Source organism: Saccopteryx leptura, chromosome 1 (assembly GCF_036850995.1).
Source record: "Saccopteryx leptura isolate mSacLep1 chromosome 1, mSacLep1_pri_phased_curated, whole genome shotgun sequence".
Classification (NCBI taxonomy): Eukaryota; Metazoa; Chordata; class Mammalia; order Chiroptera; family Emballonuridae; genus Saccopteryx; species Saccopteryx leptura.
Window position 1 is genome coordinate 174,146,782 of NC_089503.1, and position 22,535 is coordinate 174,169,316.

The window sequence follows — 22,535 nt, forward strand, 5'->3', positions numbered from 1 at the left end:
CTGATGCCTTTCTCTCTCACTCTCTCTCTCTCTCTCTTTCATCAATAAATAAAGTATTTTTAAAAAACGTTCAAAATCGAGCTGCCACACAATATTCCCATTCTGGGTATTTATCCAAAGAAAATAAAAACACAAATTTAAAAAGATATATGCACCCCTACGTTCATCGCAACATTACTAGTAATTGCCAAGATACAGAAGCAACCTAGATGTTACCAATAAATGAATGGAGAAAGAAGATGTGGTACAAAGTATACACAATGAAATATCATCCAGCAATAAAAAAGAATGAAATCTTGCCATTAGCTACAACATGGATGGACCTAGAGGGTATTATGCCAAGTGCAGTAAGTCAGACAGAGAAAGACAAATACCATACAATATCACATCTATGTGAAATCTAAAATAATAATAATGAGTAAACAAAGCAAAATAAAAACAGACTCAGAAATAAAGAACCAGCTGATGGTTGCCAAAGGGGATGGGGACATGGTAATGTAAAAAAAAAAGTCTTTTTTTTTAAACATCCATGAAAGGGCTATTTGGTGTGAGACAGAACCAAAGTTCATGAGATAAGTTGTATTACTGATTTCAATAAATGGGTGTATTCCATTGGGCCCACATAAAGTGGGGAGGCATTCACATTTGAGCTGTCCCCCAGGAGGTCAAATGGTTACCACCCCACTACCTGTGGGATATATCTGCCCATGTGGGGTGTTGAGAAGGGCTGTGTGTCCTGAGTCATCCTAGAGGATGCTACAGCCCCTCCTACTAAAGATCCAGGCAAGTGGGAGGAGAGGGTCAGCTGGGGCCAGAGACCCTAATCCCTGCACCAGGTGGCCCGCTTCAGTGGACACCAAGAACAGGGCGCTGGGTGTTGATCCCTCCTAACACTAAATGGAACCTGGAGGGCAGGGGTTCGCACAACTGGTTCGTTCTGAATCTTCTGTACCTGAACAAACATGCTCTGTGTCTCCTGAAGCCACTAATTACTGCCACTGCTCCATGTAACTCTGCCTTTGCGTTTATAAAGCAACAAGATGACTCCATCTATGGCAGCCATTCAGCTTTTATTGAGCACTTACTATGTGCTACACACTATTCTAGGCGCTGAGACTACAGCAGGGAATAAAACAAACACCTCTGGCCTCCAAGTGAGACAGAACAGAATAATCAACATGATAAGCACACTATTTGGTAGGAAAGGAAAGTAAGTAGAATGGGGCAGAAGGAAGAAAATGAGAAGGATGGTGCAGCTTAAATGGGGGTCCAGAAAGGTCTCTTTGTGAACCTGGATGTGAACTTGAAGGAGGTACAGCAGAGAGTCGGGGAGCTCATGATGCAGTAACAGCACGCTGTGGCCATAATGTCATCCCTTTGATAGATAGTTCATTAAACAAAAGGGACTGAGGCATAGTCTCATGATCCCAATTATTCTGTAAAAAGAGCTCGTGTCACAGTAAGATGAGTACTCAATAAATATGTGTTGAATCAATTAACTTGTCCATAAACAATGACTGATTTAATTTACCAGAACCAAAGCCACCCCCCTATAACTTCCCTATCCTTACTAAACTTGATACAAGTTGCCACAGAAACAATAGATCCGGGAAGCATTTCTAAGACCTAAAGGTATATTTCATTTTTGCGTTTTCCCTTCCAGCCTTTGTCAACAGGCATAACTTACCATCAGTGTTTTGTGATCCTAACCATCAGATTTTGACATTTGGTTTTCTGCTTATCACGTTGTAGACATTTCCCTCTGGCATTTTATAGTTTTAATAAGAACAATTATCCATACAGGATGCATGGAGTCAGAGCCTGCTAGCTAAAGCAAGGTTGCTTCCAATGTCCTTGAATTACAGTGTCCAAGGTAACAAGTGGATTCCATAGCTCAGTGGTTAGAGCACTAGTCTTGTAAACCAGGGGTTGCGAGTTCGATCCTCATTGGGGCCTTGCCTCATGTCCCTTCCTTCCTCTCTTTTTATTGTACTTGTTCTCCGTAAACACGGAACAGAAGCACCAAAACGGAAAAGTCCTCTCCTAAAACGTTCCTCTCCACAGATGAAAAGTTACTCCTGAAATGCCAATAACGGGCACCCTTACTGCGCTTTAAATGTGACCCGGAAGAGAAAAGCCTGGACCGCAACAAAGAGCAGAAAAAAGAAAAACAGAAAAGCCGACCTCGGCGCCCCCGGCACCTGCGGGCCCGACCACTGGGAATGCACGCGGGAGGGCGCAGGCTCGTGGGAGACCGAGCCCCGCACGAAGCGCGTAAAGCTCGGGGCCCATCCTTCCCGGGCTCCAGCGCCAGCGGGCAGGCGGTGGGGACGCTGCGCCTGCAGTGCGGCGCGCGGCCGGCAGGGGGCGCTCTGGCACCGGCCCCGCTCGCCTGTTTCGCGTGGGCGAATGAACGTCTGCACACCGGCCCGCACCCAGAGCGTGGCCAGCGTGGTCCAGAAGGAAGCCCGCGTCGTGGCTGTCACGTGGCAGCCCGGGCCTCGGCGCCCAGCCGGGGTCTCAGGTGCGGCCCTCCTCCAGAGGGAGGGTCAGGGGTTCCTCAAAACAAACAGCCCTGGCCGCTAGGGAAGCCAGTGTTTGCAGACATTGTCATTTCTCCGTTTTTCCCCCCTGAATGCTTGATGTGTGTGACTGCAGTCATCAGAGGCTTTTCTGAATAAATGAATGTTCCCCGCCCACGATTCCTGTCCCCACATCTCAGGGCTGGAGCTAGGTAAAGGGCTCTCTGTAAAGCAGCCATTAGCCACATGTGGCCACTGCGTGCCTGAAATGTGCAGACAAAGTAACATACACATCAGATTCAGAAAACTTGGTTCCGAAAAAGGAATGTAAACTATCCCATTCATAATTTTGGATTGATTAGATGTTGAAATGTTAATATTGTAGATATAGTGGATTAAATAAAATACATCATTACATTAATTTTACCTATTCTTTTGAATGTGAATCCCAGAAATTTTTCAGTTACATCTGTGGCTCCCATTTGCAGCTCTCATACTTCTGTTGGGTGATGCAGGTTTAGGGAGCCAGAGACCTGTGACCTTGAGTTCAAGTTAATTTTTAACCAGGTAAAACTGTGGTAGGCAAAGCCATCTGGGCCTCCCAACGCCAGCACTGTGCCTGGCAAGCAGCAAGCATGACATTGGTTGAAATGAAATTAAATACAGTGTGTCCGTAAAGTCATGGTGCACTTTTGACCGGTCACAGGAAAGCAACAAAAGACGATAGAAATGTGAAATCTGCACCAAATAAAAGGAAAACCCTCCCAGTTTCTGTAGGATGGTGTGGCAGCATGTGCGCATGCGCAGATGATGACGTAACACCATATACTCAGCGGAGCAGCCTACAGCCATGCCGGCCATATGGACAGTACAGAGGAAAGTTCAGTGTGTTCTGTGGCTCGCTAAATTCGAATCCGTGACCAAAGTGCAACGTGAATATCGGCGCGTTTATAACAAAGCGCCACCACATAGGAATAACATTACTCGGTGGGATAAGCAGTTGAAGGAAACCAGCAGTTTGGTGGAGAAACCCCATCTGGTAGGCCATCAGTCAGTGACAAGTCTGTAGAGGCTATACGGGATAGCTACCTAGGAGTCCTAAAAAATCTGTGCGTGAGCCCACATCGAACTGCACTGAATAGGTATGAAACTGGGAGGGTTTTCCTTTTATTTGGTGCAGATTTCACATTTCTATCGTCTTTTGTTGCTTTCCTGTGACCGGTCAAAAGTGCACCATGACTTTATGGACACACTGTAGTTCCCTAACATAATTTTCAACTCCACAAAGAGCAAGAGAATGCTTTTCTTTTAAGTTAGCTTTGAGAGGATGCAATTGTAAGACTTTCTATCTTGCCTTGCAAGATTTTGGCTCTGAAAAAAACACATAGTTTAGTTGGCTCCTTTGCCCTTCTGTGGTCAGGATATCTGTTGTGACCATCTGTGAAGTAAAGTGAGAGAACTATCCATAGTTATCACGTATAGGTCAGCACGTCACTGCCACCGAAGGCCTTTTGACAGAGCCATGTCAGGTACTTGAATACCTTAATACCAAGACTACTTACTCTGAACCTGCAAAGGAGATGACCCATGTAGAGGGCTTTTCCCTGGACACCTGTCACCACCAGCCTCCTCTTAGACCTGGAATGAGGCGTGAGAGTGAAATACAGTCATATTTCCCCATGTATAAAACGCACCATTTTTCGAAAAATTTGGTCTAAACTGGATCCGTCTTATATAGTAGTTGTAGATTTCTTTACTTGCATTTAAAAAGTGTACCATTTCAAATGCCATAGGTGGAACTGAGGATGAGGCAATATATGAAGACACTGATTCATTCATTCATTCAGACACAGATGAGGACAAGCTACTGATGGGAATTTTGACAGTGATGAGGAGGTGTATGAATTTTATGATGAATAAAACTTGGGCTCAATAACTTTATGTAATACATTTTTTTTCAAATTTTGGGCCCCCAAAATTAAGGTGTGTCTTATATATGGGAGCGTCTTATACATGGGGAGATATAATATACTTCTTAGGCTAATGCCAACCATTAAAGAGATACCTGTGTATTTGAGGAGTGTTGATTTATTGCTTTAGGTCGTAAGCATCTACAAAACAACATAGAGATGTGGGGTGCCGGTCCAAGCAGGTTACGCACCAGTGCCCAGGACAGCTGGGTGCACTGGCAACGTGGGATTTGGTCTCCCCACCCCCCCGCCCCAGAAGCAGACAAGGAGCATCGTTCAGATAGCAAGATTCCCTCGGCAAGATGATCACACAGGCCCTAATTCAAGTTCTCTCTGCCTCACCCCTCCCATATACCCATCTCCCCAACCACCCCTACCCCCATACGTCTAAGATCCCAGTTTAGCAGCAGCAGGTTCCACGTGGTGAGGCGGTTCTCCCCTCGCAGAGCCCCTGATTGACCAGCTTCACAGTAAAGGCCAAGGACGGCTCTTTCTAGCTCACCCCCACCGTGCTGACAGGCTTGCCCGGCCACTATAGGGTTTCCGGCTCTCCTTCCTCTTCCCCTGGGGGCCTGAGGACCTGGCTCCAGCTCCCTTCTCTGCACCAGGACTTGGAAACGGCTTCCTGGTTCTTGTGGGAGAAGCTGGCTTCTTGGAGGAGCCCCTCTGAGATGAGGCTGGGTCTGGATGAGAAGCTGAAGTTACGCTGGATAATTTTCTAGCAGCTTTCTCTGATTGCTCCTTGAGCAAGTCCAAGACCATCTCTGGGAAACAAGCATTTATTTAGGAAGAAATGTAAGTCTGGGAAAAAGTAACTCTAACAAAAGCACCATCCAGGAGAGCTAGGACTGCAGGAGGGTTCTTTAATATGAATTCTTTTGAAATTAAAGGATTTTTAACTGGCCTTGATCTACATATATTACTTCTATGTGTCACTCCAATGACACATAGCTCCCTTAAGATAGTGTCCCTTTATAAATCTTCTCTGATTCCCCACCCTACCCCTAAAAAGCAGTCCTCGCCCTAGGGGCCCTCAGTGCTATAGAGTGTATTGATTTCTTTATTTGACTGCACTACCCACTCCCCTCCATTTGACTCCTGCAGGTCAGGCTCACTGTGATGCCCCCAAGGATTAGCACAGTGCTTGCCACAAAAAGGTACTGAATGAATGAAGCCAAATGAATGAATACATGTGTGATTGAATGAATGAATGAATGAATGACAACAGGTTACAAAAACAGGTGTTGACCCCATTCCCGCTAGTATGCAGAACAGATGTATATATAGTCTGAGCCACAACTTATAACCCTCAACCACAGAACAAGCCATAGATGAGGAAGCAAGACCTCCCACCAGAATTGTCGTGTTTGCAGAGGGCCCAGTGTCTGCGCCTTGGTGGTAAGGCCCGAGTCAAAGACAAGGACGGACTCACTGGCTAGTGGTCTGAACTGGACCCGCTGACTCTTGGTTTTCAATGGCACAGGCTTGTATTTGCACTTGCCTGGGGGTGCTCGCCTAAAATCAGATAGAAAAAGTGAGGACACAGACTCTGAAAACAGGACTAGAAAATCCAGGTCACCAGAAGGCATACTTTTACAAGAACTGGCTTCAGCTCTCCCTTATCTATGGGGATGGAAAATAGGTGACAAACTCAGAAGGAGAGGAGAAAGGTTAGGGGTGTCACAAGGACACCACAGGTCCTTGGAACGCAGCGTCGTGAGAGGGCACAGCATAGCAGCAGATAGAACTGGGTTTACATCCTGGGGACCACAGGCAAGTAAACCTTCCCACATCTGAATTTCCACATCATAAAATAGAAAAAGTAATAGCACTTGCGGGGTGGGTGGTGAGGATTAAATGAGAACTGAGAACATGGCACACCATGAGTGATTGATAAGTCACTTTTTAAATTTTTAAAAATAAAATTAAAAAAAACAATTGAAATAGTGCCAAACACATAACACGTGCTCCATAGATGACGATAATGGTGGTGGTGGTCATGGCGGTTCCCTTGAAAGAAAGTTCCTTCAGGAACTCATGACACAGTCCCTTAACACCAGCCTCTCTGCCTACGAGTATACTCATTTGTAAACTGCTGTCCCCTGAGTGTATTTTCTGAAAAAAGAGGGACTCTGGAGTCTGGTGGCAGTCTGCTATTCAGAGCAGAGAAGGAACTTTCCAGCTAGCCCCCACTGCCACCTTCTGTGACCCCCCCCCACCCTATCTCTTGTTGCTATTGCCCCCATCCCAGATGAAAAGAGGAAGTCATTATATTTATGTGACAAACGCATAAACAGCTTAGACACTGCACTAAGCTTTACAAATATAACTCCCTGAATCCTCACAATAACCCTATATGGTAGGTGCTATTATTATCTCATTGTGCAGAGGGGAAACTGAGGCACACAAAGGTTAAGAAATAGATGCAAGGTCACACAGTGAGTTGGTGGCAAAGCCAAGATTCAAGCCCAGTCTCCAGGCTCTCTGACTAGTCTAAAGGAAGTGAGAAAGGAAAAAAAATGGACGGGGGACAAAAATTATACATAAATAATCCAACCACCCTGAGAATGCTGGGCTGGTGCATGCAGTGCAAAGGCGGGCTGGATAAGTCAGCGGCGTCAGCGTCTGGGCCATGGGAGCTTTTTAAAAGTCTGCAGAATACAACGTACATAATTATAACCGAAGTGAACTACCTTGGTCCAGTGATTCACCGAGCTGTCTCTGTAAAGCAAGGGCATTAGCCTGCCTCCCTGGGTTGCATCTGCATTAATTGAGTGCCTGGTGTGCAGTAATAACTCAGTATATTTCAACTTGAGAAAAGTTGGAAGGTATTTGCCAAAGACCTTGGGAGCCTTGACCAAACCCAGGGGACAAGGCAGTAATACTTACTCAGGTGGTCAGCAGTAAACACCCAATGGTCAGATGATCCCAAAAAGAAATTTCCAGAAGCAAATTTTAAAAAACAAAAACAAAACAGGAGGCACAGGTCTAGACTAGTCACCCTGGAAATTTTCTGAAATAAGAGTCTTTTGGAAAGACTCAAACTCCTCATTTCCAACTGCAAAGAAACCACGGCCCAAATATCCCGTCATTCCTAGAGATACACTGTCCTCCTAGGCTTGATCAGGGCAGGGATTTGCTTCCTTGATCAGTTATGGTAATTCTTGGGGAGTGAGGACACTTTTTATGGCCTGCCCCAGAGATAAGGTCAGATAGAAATGCACCTGAGAAGAAAATGAGACCAAATCTCACCTTGATGGGTCAACAAGTTTGTAAATGGATCCATGTGGTGCATACGCACTTGGGTAAGCGGTGGCCAGGAAATAGAGCTCCCCTAAGGAAACAGGACAGGTGGTCAACCACGGGACACAGGCAGGGCCGAGCCACGGAGCTGAGCGCACAGTGACCTGGGGCCCCCCGGCCTTGTGACTTTCACAACACCCACTTTCCACTAAACATCAGCCTGCCGGCCTGTGGTTTCTCTCCTTTTTTATATGTTTGGACTTCCAATTTGTAACTCACACAGACTTGTCTCTATTACGAATGCTGGAATGTTCCAATATTCCCTGCTGCTCTGAAAGACCCACCTCAAACTTCCCATTCATAAGCCAGCCAAGAGAAAAGAGTCCAGGAGCCGACCAGATTTTTCCCCATCCTACTCAAATAAAGGTCCTGAACAGCCACACCATGGTTTGGAGTGATAGAAAACCAAATACTTAGCAAAAAAAAACCTTCAAGATTCTGGTTTGTGTTACAGAGAATCCCAGGTCTGTAAGAGACCCCAGGGCGAAGTTTATTCTCTTCCTTGCTCCTAAGCATGGCTAGATCCAGAGCGAAATAACATTTTATTGTTCAAAAATATAATGTATATAAAGCCAAAATTTAATAACCCATTTTCTGGCTACAAAATTTGGGGAAACTTATTAGAGAGGAGTGTGTGTGTGTGTGTGTGTGTGTGTGTGTGTGTACACACACATGACTTGCTTTGCTACTGCCCTTAATATATATGCCTAATCTGTCTAGTGAGTAGCCTCCTACCTAGCTGTTCACCCATCTCTTGTCCCTTGCTCACTCACAGGCTCTTTCAGGGTCAGGAAAGAGCCCAGCCCAGCCAGTGGCTGAGCTCAGAGGTGCTCTCTCCTAGGTGACAGCAACAGGACAGACACCCCCTGTTCCTCTGGTCTGTCCCACTACTGGCCTTGTCCACCTTCCTACAATCGTAGATTAGGATAAAATCGGGGAGGAGGGATCACATGCAACTCCTCCATAGCCACCGGATGGGAAGGATCAAAGTATAGATTTTGATGTAGCCCACACAGTGAGTACAGCTCAACCAAGAAGGAGTAGGCTGGTGTAGTCAATGTTTCTGCACTGAGGAAGTGAGCATCATAGTCACCTTGGGGGTGTTGTGATTACTAAATTAGATTAAAATGTAAAGGGCATAAGTCCTGGCTGTTTTGCTCAGTGTGTGGAAGTCCTAAGTTCGATTCCCGGTCAGGGCACACAGGAGAAGCACCCATCCGCTTCTCCACCCTTCCCCTTCTCCTTTCTCTCTATCTATCTTTTCCCCTCCCACAGACAAGGCTCCAATGGAGCAAAAGTTGGCCCAGGTTCTGAAGATGGCTCCATGGCCTCTGCCTGAGGCACTAGAATGGCTCCAGTCGCAACAGAGCAGCTGCCCTGACGGGCAGAGCATCACCCCCTGGTGGGCATGCCTGGTGGATCTCAGTTGGGCGCATGCAGGAGTCTGTCTGCCTGCCTGCTTCTCACTTCGGAAAAATAAATAAATAAATAAATAAATAAATAAATAAATAAATATAAGATGTAAAGGGCATAGAACAGTCTTCATGCGACTAAGGATAGTAAAAACAGAAGTGGTCACTGATATTTAAGTAACAATAGCAGCAAAAATAATAATAATTTAATTAATCAACATTCAGTGCCCTTCAGTTACCTGCCTCGTCCTCCGCGAAGGAGATGATGAACTTGTTGTGAGTGCTGACCAGCCCCGGGAAGGCACAGGATGTGGGGCTACCCACGCAGATGTCCCGTTTCTTCCATTTCTTGGTTTTTCTATCTTCCTGCAAAGCCATAAGTCGACTAGATGAAAAATAAAACCTTATATTTTAGGAATCCGTATTTCCACCCTGCAATCCTGCAGGGTATTTATTATTCCTGCTAGAATTAGAATCTTTTGAGTACTGAAACTGGGTCTCCCATAGGCAATCGATAACTAGCCTCCCCCAAGGGTCCAAAATCCACTTCCCCGATACTTCTGTCCCCCACTTGCCCAAGGTGGGGAAGTTCATTTTCTGTCATAAAAGGAGTTTGATGCTCTGCGGACATTGCACCTCTACAAAAGACTAACTTAATTTTTATTAGTTACATGAGCTTGGGCTAGTTGCTCAACATCTCTAAGCCTCAGTTTTCTCATCTGTAAAATGGGAAATAGAAATTGAATTTACCATGGGTGAGAGCTGGGAAGGTTAAATGTGACAACATACAAAATTATCTCACCAAAGTACTTGGCATATATAAAGGGTTCAAAAACCAGTAGCTGCTTTTATTATTATTATTATTATTATTATTATCATTATTATTATTATTATTTTATTATCACTTTGTCTATATAATAGTAGATGCTTTATATGCCTCATCATCTATCTGAATTAAAGGCAGGATTTGTGTGTGTGTGTGTGTGTGTGTGTGTGTGTGTGTGTGTGTGTATTTTTCTGAAGCTGGAAATGGGGAGGCAGTCAGACAGACTCCCGCATGTGCCCAACCGGGATCCACCCGGCACGCCCACCAGGGGGCAATGCTCTGCCCATCTGGGGCGTCGCTCTGTGGCGACCAGAGCCACTCTAGCGCCTGGGGCAGAGGCCAAGGAGCCATCCCCAGCGCCCGGGCCATCTTTTGCTCCAATGGAGCCTCGGCTGCGGGAGGGGAAGAGAGAGACAGAGAGGAAGGAGGGGGGGAGGGGGGGAGAAGCAGATGGGCACCTCTCCTGTGTGCCCTGGCCAGGAATCGAACCCGGGACTTCTGCATGCCAGGCCGACGCTCTACCACTGAGCCAACTGGCCAGAGCCAAAGGCAGGATTTTAGAAGAAAAGATAATGGAAGTTGGGTAAAACAGAAGTGGCACCGGAAAAGTTGCATATAAAGAGAAAAAAATATGAAAATAAAATAACCCTAATAAAAAAGAGATGCCCAATCCCATGTGATTCTAATGCACATGCTTCAATTAACAATCACTGCATATTAACCCCACAATATGAATGGGGTGAAGTGGGAGGTAGGAGTTATGGTAAAAACCATAAAGAACAATTAAATCCCAAAGAACTAACAAGTAATAAAGGACCTATATGGTTACTAATGCTACACCATTTCTGTGACCAAGAACTGCATCATGAAAATGTCAACACCCTATCTGGCTAAGATGGGGTAACAGGGACCAGATTCACCGTCCCATCTTAAATAGACAAAAAACTAGATAAAATAGAACAGCAATGGTTTAGAAGGCATTGGAGAGGCCCTGGCCAGTTGGCTCAGTGGTAGAGCATTGGTCTGGCGTATGGAAGTCCCGAGTTTGACTCCCAGTCAGGGCACACAGGAGAAGCGCCCATCTGCTTCTCCACCTCTCCCCCTCTCGTTCTCTCTATCCCCCCCCCCCCCAGCCATGATTCAGTTGGAGGGAGTTGGCCCTGGGTGCTGAGAATGGCTCCATGGCCTCTGCCTCAGGCACGTAATAGAATCTGGTTGCTTAGCAACAAAGCAACACCCCAGATGGGCAGAGCATCACCCCTAGTGGATTTGCCAAGTGGATTCTGGTTGGGACACATGCGGGAGTCTGTCACTGCCTCCCCTCTTCTCACTGAATAAAAAAATAAATAAAAAAAGACAGTGGAGAGCAGTGAAGGACTGTGTTCCTTAAGAGATGGGAGACAAACAGAATGAGCCCTACAACGGGCCCAGCTTGCTATCTTGCAGGAGTTTCCATCGCAGAGAGGGAAATCATAGGCAGTGCCTATCAGGCTCCTTGAGTTGAAAAGACAGAGGTGAAAGTCCAGCCTCCATCCAGCTTTCTTGTTCATATAAAGGTTAAAATAAAAAATAAGAGAGGCCAGTGGGTGGTTTAGTGGATAGGGTGTTGACCAAGCATACCAGAGGTCACAGGTTCAACCCCCAGTCAGGGCACGTATGAGAAGCAATCAATGAGTGCACAACCAAATGGAACAATTAAGTGAAACAATGAGTTGATGCTTCTCTCTCTCTCTCTCTGTCTAATCAATGGGAAATTTTTAAAATCAAATAAAAATATTAAAAGGAGAGAGCCAACATAAACCCCTCCTTACCCACTCATGAAGTCCCCAAAGATGTAGAGGCCATTGAGATTTGGAGATTTGCACCCACGGTAGACATAACCTCCAGTGACTGACTTCCCCAGTGCATGGCCATAAGCATAGATTGGCAGGATGTCATCTGTCCAGGGACAAGAAAAGAGAATGAGTGTCATAGCTAAAACTCGGGAGCTTCGAGGAGGAAGAAGAGGGCTTTTTAATGCAGTCACCAGGTTGAGTGGAGGACATTTTATGCGAGGTCTTCAATAGGACAGGCAACCAAGAGAATCACATCCATTTTTCTCAACAGACAAGCCACAAAGTACACACACCTAAGGTGCACTTTGATCATTGACTATATAAGAATATCATTCCTGTGGGCTATCCCAATTGGAAAATAAATGGAAACACAGCCACCAATTTCTCTCTGCCGGTGGTCCTCATAATAGTACACCTAAAACTCATGTGGGTAACTTATTAAAATATAGATTTCTAGGTCAATCCTGCTCTCTGAGTCCACCCAAGATTCAAATTTATTAGGTTAACAAGTAGCGTGCGGCCCTGGCCGGTTGGCTCAGCGGTAGAGCGTCGGCCTAGCGTGCGGAGGACCAGGGTTCGATTCCCGGCCAGGGCACATAGGAGAAGCGCCCATTTGCTTCTCCACCCCTCCGCCGCGCTTTCCTCTCTGTCTCTCTCTTCCCCTCCCGCAGCCAAGGCTCCATTGGAGCAAAGATGGCCCGGGCGCTGGGGATGGCTCTGTGGCCTCTGCCCCAGGCGCTAGAGTGGCTCTGGTCGCAACATGGCGACGCCCAGGATGGGCAGAGCATCGCCCCCTGGTGGGCAGAGCATCGCCCCTGGTGGGCGTGCCGGGTGGATCCCGGTCGGACGCATGCGGGAGTCTGTCTGACTGTCTCTCCCTGTTTCCAGCTTCAAAAAAACGTAAAAAAAAAAAAAAAAAAAAAAAAGTAGTGTGCAAGGGCTCTCTGGTGCCGGTTGCCAGAGGGCCACTGTGAGAAACACTCTCCCCTAGAACACGAGCAAAGGCACTTAAAGGACCTGCAGGGCAGGACACGTCCAGATTTTTGTCCCCTAACCTCCACCTCCTACAAGACATCATCAGAGAGCTGCTCGCTTACCCAAAGAGGCATTGTGACAAAGTTTCCAGTCGTAACACTCAAAACCTTCCTTTGCTCTCCAGCCATAGTTCCCGCCTCTAACAATGATGTTGACTTCTTCAAACCGGTTCTGTCCCACATACCCGCAGAATATCTGGCCGCGGCCCTGGTGTGTGACGGGGTCCCCTCGGTCCACCGAGCAGCGCCATATGTTTCTGATTCCATAGGCATAGACAGCGGGCTAGGCCCCTGGCTCAGAGACAAATGGATTGTCCAGAGGGACCCGGTACTGCCTGCCACCTGAGCCCGCCCCGTTCACATTGATCCTTAACACTTTCCCCAACAGGGAACTTCTGAAAGAAACAGGGCCAAAAAAATAGGCACAGGGTAAATACTCAGCAGTGGAACTGCCAGATCATAGGCTAGTTCTGGTTTTAATTTTTTGCGGAGTCACACGCTGTTTCCATAGCAGCCACGCTAGTCTGCCTCTCCCGCCACCCTGCACAAAGGTTCAAATGTCTCCACATCTTGCCAACACTTGTCTTTTTTTTTTTTATCAATAGCCATCCTAACAGGTGTGAGGTGGTATCTCATTGCAGTTTTGATTTGCATTTCCCTGATGATCAGTGATGTTAAGCCCCTTCCCCTGTACCTGGTGGCCACCTGTGTGCAAGATGAGTGGGTTCCAGTGACCTGCTGCCTGGCATTGTCCGATAATTAACAACATTGTAGGGTACACTTGAATTTTGTGTTAGATCTCTTTTTTTTTTTTTTTTTTTTTTCCTGAAGCTGGAAACAGGGAGAGACAGTCAGACAGACTCCCGCATGCGCCCGACCGGGATCCACCCGGCACGCCCACCAGGGGCGACGCTCTGCCCACCAGGGGGCGATGCTCTGCCCATCCTGGGCGTCGCCATGTTGCGACCAGAGCCACTCTAGCGCCTGAGGCAGAGGCCACAGAGCCATGCCCAGCGCCCGGGCCATCTTTGCTCCAATGGAGCCTTGGCTGCGGGAGGGGAAGAGAGAGACAGAGAGGAAAGCGCAGCGGAGGGGTGGAGAAGCAAATGGGCGCTTCTCCTGTGTGCCCTGGCCGGGAATCGAACCCAGGTCCTCCGCACGCTAGGCCGACGCTCTACCACTGAGCCAACCGGCCAGGGCCTTGTGTTAGATCTCATGTTAAGTATTCAAAATAAAATAAAGCAATAAAATAAAAAATAAAATGGCACAGGACCAGAGGAGACAGCCCAGGCAGGCCTGCTAACAGTCGGTGCTGAGCAACGGCTAGATATCACATGGGGACACATGACAATATGTGTGTTTGTGTACACAAGATATTAAGACTTCTTGATTTTTATTTTATTGTTTTGCTTTGTTTTTGGAGAAGAAGGGAGAGAGAGAGAAAAACATTGATTTTGTCATTCCACCCATATATGCATTCATTGGTTGACTTTTGCATGTGTCCCAACTGGGGATTGAACCTGGAACCTTGGTGTATCACAATGATACTCCAACCAACTGAGCCAACCAGCCAAGGCAAGACATCCTGATCTGGGGGCTCCATGAACCACTAGGTAAAAGTTGATGTAGTTCTGGTCCATGTGACTCTGAACAATTTTTTTTTTCCCAATGAGATGGTTTCTCTCAGATCTGGTCTAATACTCTGAACTTTAAAAGGAGCTGGTTTGTCCTTCCTCATAAGCAATGTGGTCAGCAGAAAGGACAAAGGCATTCTGAGGCTCTTCCGAGGACGGCGGTCTGTGGGCCTCCGTCTCCTCATTTGCAAAGCAAGGGAGAATAACATGACCTCGCAATGTGGTTGTAATGTAACGCTGCCACGGGTTCATATGACACAGCGTGCCACGGGGCAGGCATCTGACAAATATTAGCTCTTTATTATTATCAGCCAAAATACGGATATTACGAGCAATAACAGGAGCCATGTGGTTGCTAGGTGCAAAGGGCAGAAGGAATATGTGACCTTTATAAGGGTGGCACAGCCTCATGGTCTGAGTTTGAAATCTGGTTTTGCCGCTTACTCGCGGTGTGACCTTGGACAAGCTCCTTTACCCTTCCCTACCTCTATTGTCTTGTGTGTAGATGGCAGTCATAATACCTACACTTCATAGGATTCATCCATTCTGTAAGTATTCACGGAATGACTCCTTTGTGCCAGGCACTATTCTTCGTCCTGGGATAGGTCAATTAAAACAGATAAAAACGCTTCCCCTTGTAGGTTGTTAGAATTGCATTTAAGGTATTTAGAACAATACCTGGCACACAGTAAGCATTCAGTATACATTAGCTCTTATTAACTAAGACTGCCATGTGCCTCTGGGGCCTAGCACAGTGCCTGGAACTCAGGAATGAATAATATTGTTGAGTTGAGTTCAATTGGATGGTCAGATCTTGGTGTGCAAATAATGTCCTGATAATATATTTTAAACATTCTGAATTTGTTTCTACAAAGGGCTCTGCAAATTACGTTGACCTCCATAACGTTAATTACTAAAATATACAATGCCAAAATGCACTGGACAGAAAACCAAATGTCCCTCCCACTTGCCCCCACACAGGGAAATACATCTTGCAGTAAGTGATTTGGGTTTGACCCATCTGTGGCTCCTTCTCAGTAAGAACATTGCCCCAGGAGCTCGCCCTAAGGGGACATGGACCCAGCCTCCACTCCGCTTACTTGTTCTGAACATTTCCGAATTTGCCAAAGGGGTCCCCGGCCTGTCCTCTGTCACCAATGAATATGTACAGATAGTCATCCACGCCAAAAAGAAGTTGTCCACCATTATGATTTGAGGCTGGTTCTTCTATCTCCAAAATGACCCTGGAAGAAAAAAAAAAGAAACCTTGGATGAGGCTTTAACATAAACTCAATCTGTATCCTCTTTTTTTTTTTTATTATTAATTTTTAGAGAGGAGAGAGAGAGAGAGAGAGAGAGAGAGAGAGAGAGAGAGAGAGAGAGAGGCGGGAGGGAGGAGCAGGAAGCATCAACTCCCATATGTGCCTGACCAGGCAAGCCCAGGGTTTTGAACCGGCGACCTCAGCATTTCCAGGTCAACGCTTTATCCACTGCGCCACCACAGGTCAGGCAATCTGTATCCTCTTGAGAGTCCGAAATGATTGGTGCAAACCAGCCAAGACCTGCTCAGAGATTCCAAGGATCACAAAGCAGGTATCTTTGGGGCTCTGAGACACCCCTTGTGCCCTAGTACGACTCCTTCATGCATCATTTTCCTTTTCTATCATGACTTCGTGAGATGTAGGCACAGCCAGGGTAACAACCATCCTCTTGTGAGGCTTGGCCCTACTCTCTGCTCTACCAGCAATCTCAAACCCCTTCCTTTGGGCAACCTTGCAGCTGTTGGTCTATCAGTTCCTCATGCTCTTTGCAATCCCCTAACCTTTCTATATGGGAAAGGAGAGATGAGGCAGAAAGAAGAAGGAGAAAAAGCAGAATGATAGAGTGGAAAGAACATGAGCTTGGGGTCAGTTAGAACCGAGTCCTGTCTACGGCCATACCACCCTGAACGCGCCCGATCTCGTCTGATCTCGGAAGCTAAGCAGGTCGGGCCTGGTTAGTACTTGGATGGGAGAACTGAGTCCTTTGTCTATGCATCGATAGCATCTCAATGTCTTATGAGGTTGAAAATTCCCACATTCAAGGTAAAGAGTGTGGGATCTAACAGCTACACCATAATCAGACACTGCTATTATATATATATTGATATGACCCATAGTTATCTTTCAAACCTTTATGGCTGCTGGACTTTGCTTACTTTCCATAAAGTCAAGCAATCATGGCTCTAATTAGGTAACTATAAGGTGATGTCAGTACCCCAAGAAGACCCTTGACTCTAGAGTTTAACTTGAGTTGTCCTCATTAATCAACGAGTCCTTTGTCAACATTATAAGCTAGTGACTCTAACACCAAGAAAGTTCCCCCATATCATCCTATCCATTATCCATTATCTTGGATAATGGTACACAGATGTTTACAGGCACATCTCACCTTTCTGACTTTGGGTCTGCTTGGTTGGAATCAGTCTGAGAAACCTTCATCTGACTAATCCGGATCTTTTCCACCTTCTTCTTGCCCAGGCATGAATAATAAATATAGAACTTGCAGTTACGGTAGAATTTGGGATGAAAAGCCAGCCCCAAGAAGCCTCTCTCATCCCCAATCCATGGAGTGGTCAACACGATGCTCTTGAGGTCCAAGAAGGGCTGTTCCAGGCGACACCCATCAGGCAGGTAGACTCCCGTTGAGCAGCATGGAATCCACACCCACCTGCTCTGCCACGAAGAAGCGATGGGTGCCATCCCCTGCATGGACCATGGAGACAGGGTTCCTCAGCCCGTTGGCCACCTCAGCCAGGCAGAGCTGCAGACAGCCCTGATGGTCCTCGGCCACCGCGCCCAGGTTGCGGTTCAGATGGTCATTCTTCAGGACGTTCGGGAAGCAATAATCCTGGTCAGGAAGGTTGAGGAGGTGGCAGAAGTGGGCACCATCTTTTTCATGGGACTCCTGGAGGCGACGGTCACTGGTCAGCAGGGAGATGGCAGAGTGGCAGCTGGAGTGAAATGCAGAGCAGTAGTCAGAGCAGAGGCCAGGGAGTTTCTGGAGTGGGGTCTGTGGGTTCTCAGCATTGTAGAGATGGGCCGCATACGGCGAGCACTCCTAGAAAAGACAGAAGGCTTACATTCCCACGTGTCACACTGGCCACAGTGGGCAGGTCCCAATTTTTGAGAAGGCAGAAAGGAAAACAGTCGGGGAAAGAATCAGGATTCTGGGGCTTCTACAATATTACCAATACTGGTCCAGCTCTTCCCTGGGACCCAAATTTCCCATCCAGTTAACCCTCCCGGAAGGTGGAATGGGAGGGAAAGATCTCTCATATTCACTATATTCTAGCATTTTAACTTAGTTCTTGACACATGAAGTTTTATTAAGTGATGAATTATTTTTATTTTTTTTATTTTTAAAAAGAGATAGTAGCAGCCTTGGCTGGGTGGCTCAATGGATAAAGTGACCCCACGCAAGGTCATGGGTTTGACTTCCCCCCATCAGGGCACATACAAGAAGCAATCAGTGAGCACACAACTAAATGGAACAACAAAACAATGAGTTATGTCTCTCTTTCTCTCTCTCTCTCTCTCTCAAATCAATGAAAACATTTTTTTTTTTTTTTTTCTGAAGCTGGAAACGGGGAGAGACAGTCAGACAGACTCCCGCATGCGCCCGACCGGGATCCACCCGGCACGCCCACCAGAGGCGATGCTCTGCCCACCAGGGGGCGATGCTCTGCCCCTCCGGGGGGTCGCTCTGCCGCGACCAGAGCCACTCTAGTGCCTGGGGCAGAGGCCAAGGAGCCATCGCCAACGCCCGGGCCATCTTTGCTCCAATGGAGCCTTGGCTGCGGGAGGGGAAGAGAGAGACAGAGAGGAAGGAGGGGGTAGGGGTGGAGAAGCAAATGGGCGCTTCTCCTATGTGCCCTGGCCGGGAATCGAACCCGGTTCCCCCGCACGCCAGGCCGACGCTCTACCGCTGAGCCAACCAGCCAGGGCAAAACATTTTAAAAAGAGACAGTACCAAATTTCTCCATCTTTCCCTTCATCATAAATGCTGTATCTATAAGACTTGACTTCTTTATATAGGTCTGAAGCAACGTAGCAGAAGTTTCACATTCGTTAAAACTAAGTATTGAATACATAGTGTGAATTTTTCATTTTCTGCACTTTCCCACATGTTTGAAATACTTTATAATCTAAAAATAAAATGACCAAAATGGACACAGGATTGATCTATCGCTCCCTGAGCTTAGGCGTCCAGTAATTCCATCACTTACTTATTAAAGATATTTATATTTAATGTATATAAACACAAATTTTGCCAGACGCTGCACAGATTTCATTGTGGCTACAGCGACATGGGACTGCTCTTTCCACAAATACACATGAATTGCGTGCTCAAATGAAGGAGCATCTTCTACTGAGACCTCCCTGAATGGTAGCAATTTTTAGAAAATAAATAGAGTATTGTGGGTAGACAACCAACTCCCAATACTGTTGGAAGGCAGAGGTAGCCGAAATGGGAGAATAAACAAGGCCCACTGAATGAGTGTAGTCTAAGTCCGTTGAGCAGCATGGAGTCCACTAGCCCAGAACCCATGACATCTGACCTCCCTCCCAGCCAGCCGGCCAGCACAGGACTGTCTGTTGTGTTACCACTTATCAAAGGGACCAGCCTCATCTCTCAGGCGTACCTGAGTTCCCTAATCTCTCATATTTCCACCCTGATTGCAGGTTACAGAGCCAGGGCTGGATCACCAGAAAGAAGGGAAGAAAATGCCCAGCAATTCAGCATCTGAGTTTAGGACACTTGTCAGGGCTGCTGACCACAAGCAGAAATGACCTGAACTGCTCTCGAAGCAGCTCTCTGCTCTGGAGATGTGCAGGGAGCAGGCGGCACAAAGGCTCTGACCTGGTGAAGCTGACACTTTCTCACGGTCAGAAGACCATTAAGTAAATCTCAGGACTGTCATTTGGAACCATGTTATCAAAAGGGCACAAGACTTGGAGCCCAAGCCTCTAAACTCATGTCCCACACTGTCTGACCTGGGACAAGCCCATTAAAACTCCCGATCCCTCCTCAGTAAAATGAAGGTCATGACAGCTGCCCACAGTTGTTGCTGGGGACACACTACCTGTGTGGGAAAGAGCGAGGGAGCACCTTCTGCTTTTTTAAAAAATGGACACATGCAGTTATTCTGATTCTTCAAATCCCTAAAACAGGAGAGCTCTGAATTTGGCTCTCTGAAATCTCACCCAACTGGGAAGAGGCAGAGAGGAGAGACGGAGGGGGAGACGTTTCCACCAAGAGAATTCTCAGAATTTGACAGCCTTGGTGTTGTTCCTAAGGGCCCCGAGTCTGCCCAGATGGCTGTCCCAGGGTTAATTCTCCAGGAAACAGAGGAAGGTGGTTCCAGGTGACAGAGCACAGCCCCAGGCGATGCCACCCAGGTGGCTGGCTTCTGGGCCAGACTCTGCCTGGAGAGCAGAGTGGCCGCTGTGCTCCGGAACAGTGGGAATGGTGGCAGCGAGGGGAGCCAAGTAATCACACCAACGTGGCAGGAAGGTCTCAGATCAAAGGCCTTGCTGGATTCCCTGGGTCGCCCCCAGCCCATTGTAGGAGCGCTTCTCCCCACGGCAACCTCTTTCATCAGCTCTGGATGCTGACTCTCCCCTGCGCCAGGGTCCCCCTCTCACAAAGCCGGTGTGTGGCGCCGGCACCCGCGCAGGTGATGCCTGCCAGGGATGTGGGTTTGGCTGCTGGAGAGCCAGGAGAAGCAGAACCTCTGAGTCATTGCCACCCGGCTGCCTGCAATTCTGCCAGTCCAGCTCTCGGATGCTGGGGAGAGCCCTCAACCCCTGCCGCCACCATCACCACCATCACCATGGCAGGACCCCTGGTGTGCATGACCCCTGGCGTGCACGACCCGGGGAGCCCTGGGCCCCTGCAGATGCCCCCATTGCCCCACCCCGGGCTCTGTATAAACCCCCGCAGGTATGTGCTGCTCTCGGAGCACCCACCGTGGGGAGGACCCAGACAACAGCTGCTGTGACCGCATCACAAAGGACAGTGGCTCATTCTCCCAGGGGTCTGAGAAAGCACTAGGGCCTGCAGAGCCCCGGAGGGGGAGTTCTGGGAAGCCATCAGAAAGCAAAGTCAGCACCTCCTCACCGACAGGGACCTGTCCGGCCCAAAGTTCTTCAGGTACAGCAGCTGAGCTTCTAGAAGGCTGGGGGCTCAAGAGCCCTGCCCACCCGGCCACCCGCCCTGCACCTGGTCAGCGGGGCTGGAAGGTGCTTTTCTAAGCCTGCTCCCTCGGGGTTATTTTTACACTCATGCCTACCTGGCAAAGGATGTCTTTAATGTAACTGCCACACAGCTCATGGCCTTTCAGACCCAAGTAGTCCATGATGTCCCAATACCGAGCAGCAACGCGGTGGTCCTTATGCTGGTCACAGCAGCCGAAGGACTCATAGTCCGAGCAAAACTCGAGGTGCACAGGGGGCTGGAAGGGGGGCCTGTAATCCAGGCACTATGGGTGCCCCTGCAGCAAGCCCGCCTGGTCCAACAAGAACGTGAGGCAGAGACAGAAAATGCCAGAAGAGGTTGGAAGCCAGGGGGCCTGCCAAGTAGGACCCCCCTCGAAGTGGATTTCCTCCGCATTCTGGCCTCGGGAACAGTCCCGCCACTGTGTTCCCTCGAGATAGACTCACTGCTCTGGGCTAATTCCCACCCTCCCCTCCAGGTTTTCTTCCTTCCTTCTCTCCCCCCTCACCAAGTTCACTGAACAGTGTCCCTGCTGTAGGCTGGGTAGGAAGGAGTCTCCTGTGAAAGCAGTCAGAGGTGTCCCTGTCCCCTCCAGTCCCCTAAACATGAAGGCACCTACTGCTGGCTTATTGGGGAGCATGACTGTTGAGCAAAAAGGGTCCACAGTCTCCAGGGCAGAGATGCTGTGATTCATTAAAATTGCAGAGTTCCTGCCAGTTGGGAGACCAGGAAGTTCAGGCTGTGTTTACAGTTTCTTCCCAAGCGGAGCAGTCAGAGTCTCACATGAAAACACAGGTTACACACAGTCCAGACGTCAGGCTGTGGAAGCTGAGGTTCAAGTGCTCCTATGATGCTCAGTGGCCCCAGGAACGTGGGTGTGGATCGGGGAAAACAGAAGGGAGCTTTCCTGGAATCTGGGAAGGTATGTATTCAGAGTGGGAGGAAGACAGCATTAGTAGGAGACCGTGAAGGAAAAGGAGGGAGTGTGACCTAGTGAAAACAAGGAGACAGCAAGGACTCTGGGGACCTAAGAATACTTTTGGATCTTTTATGGACATTCATGCCTGTTTTCCCTTTAGCCATGTAAAAGAATTAGTCCAAAAGAAATACCCTGTTTGGAAAATAAGTCTAAATGAGTCTGTTCACAGAATTGTAGCACACATTAAAAAAACAAGCAAACCAAGAAAAATATGGCCATGATAAAACATATGTCTTTTTATCTACCCAGGGCATGTATGATCAAATCAGATCTTGCTGTTTTGGGCAAAGAATGACTACAAACTTTACAGGGAAAAAAATAGCTAGCAGGTACCCCCAGACAGAGTGACAGCATGAGTTTCTGATTATTAAAATATGCAACATTTCAGCTGGGACTGCATAATATTGTGGTTAAAATTATGTAATACATGTGATTATGTAATAATTTTACAGTAGGTATGTATTGCCTGCCACATGCAAAGTATTGTGCAGGAAAAGGGCTGTCTAATGGAAAACCAACACAGAAAATAAACTTTGTCAGGGAGCTTATGCCCCGAGAAGGCAGGTTCAAGTTGATGTCCAAATAACACAGGGCAGATTATACTAACAAAGGAACAAACTGCCATTGGGGTTCTAAGGAGAGAGATGAGATCAGTCTGGGGAAGTGGTTGGCAAACTCATTAGTCAACAGAGTCAAATATCAACAGTACAACGATTGAAATTTCTTTTGAGAGCCAAATTTTTTAAACTTAAACTACATAGG

The 22,535-nt window shown here is 47.5% G+C and overlaps 1 protein-coding gene across 1 annotated transcript; it reads right to left on the reverse strand.

Moving 5' to 3' along the window:
* Positions 1 to 3,994: 3,994 nt before the first annotated feature.
* Positions 3,995 to 21,190, reverse strand: HHIPL2 (HHIP like 2). Its single transcript, XM_066360138.1, is given in 12 exon segments — positions 3,995 to 4,160; positions 4,995 to 5,256; positions 5,925 to 6,007; positions 7,745 to 7,826; positions 9,447 to 9,592; positions 11,845 to 11,971; positions 12,966 to 13,297; positions 15,637 to 15,780; positions 16,967 to 17,220; positions 17,222 to 17,635; positions 20,871 to 21,163; positions 21,166 to 21,190. Coding segments are annotated over 12 exon segments (2,328 nt in total).
* Positions 21,191 to 22,535: the final 1,345 nt, after the last annotated feature.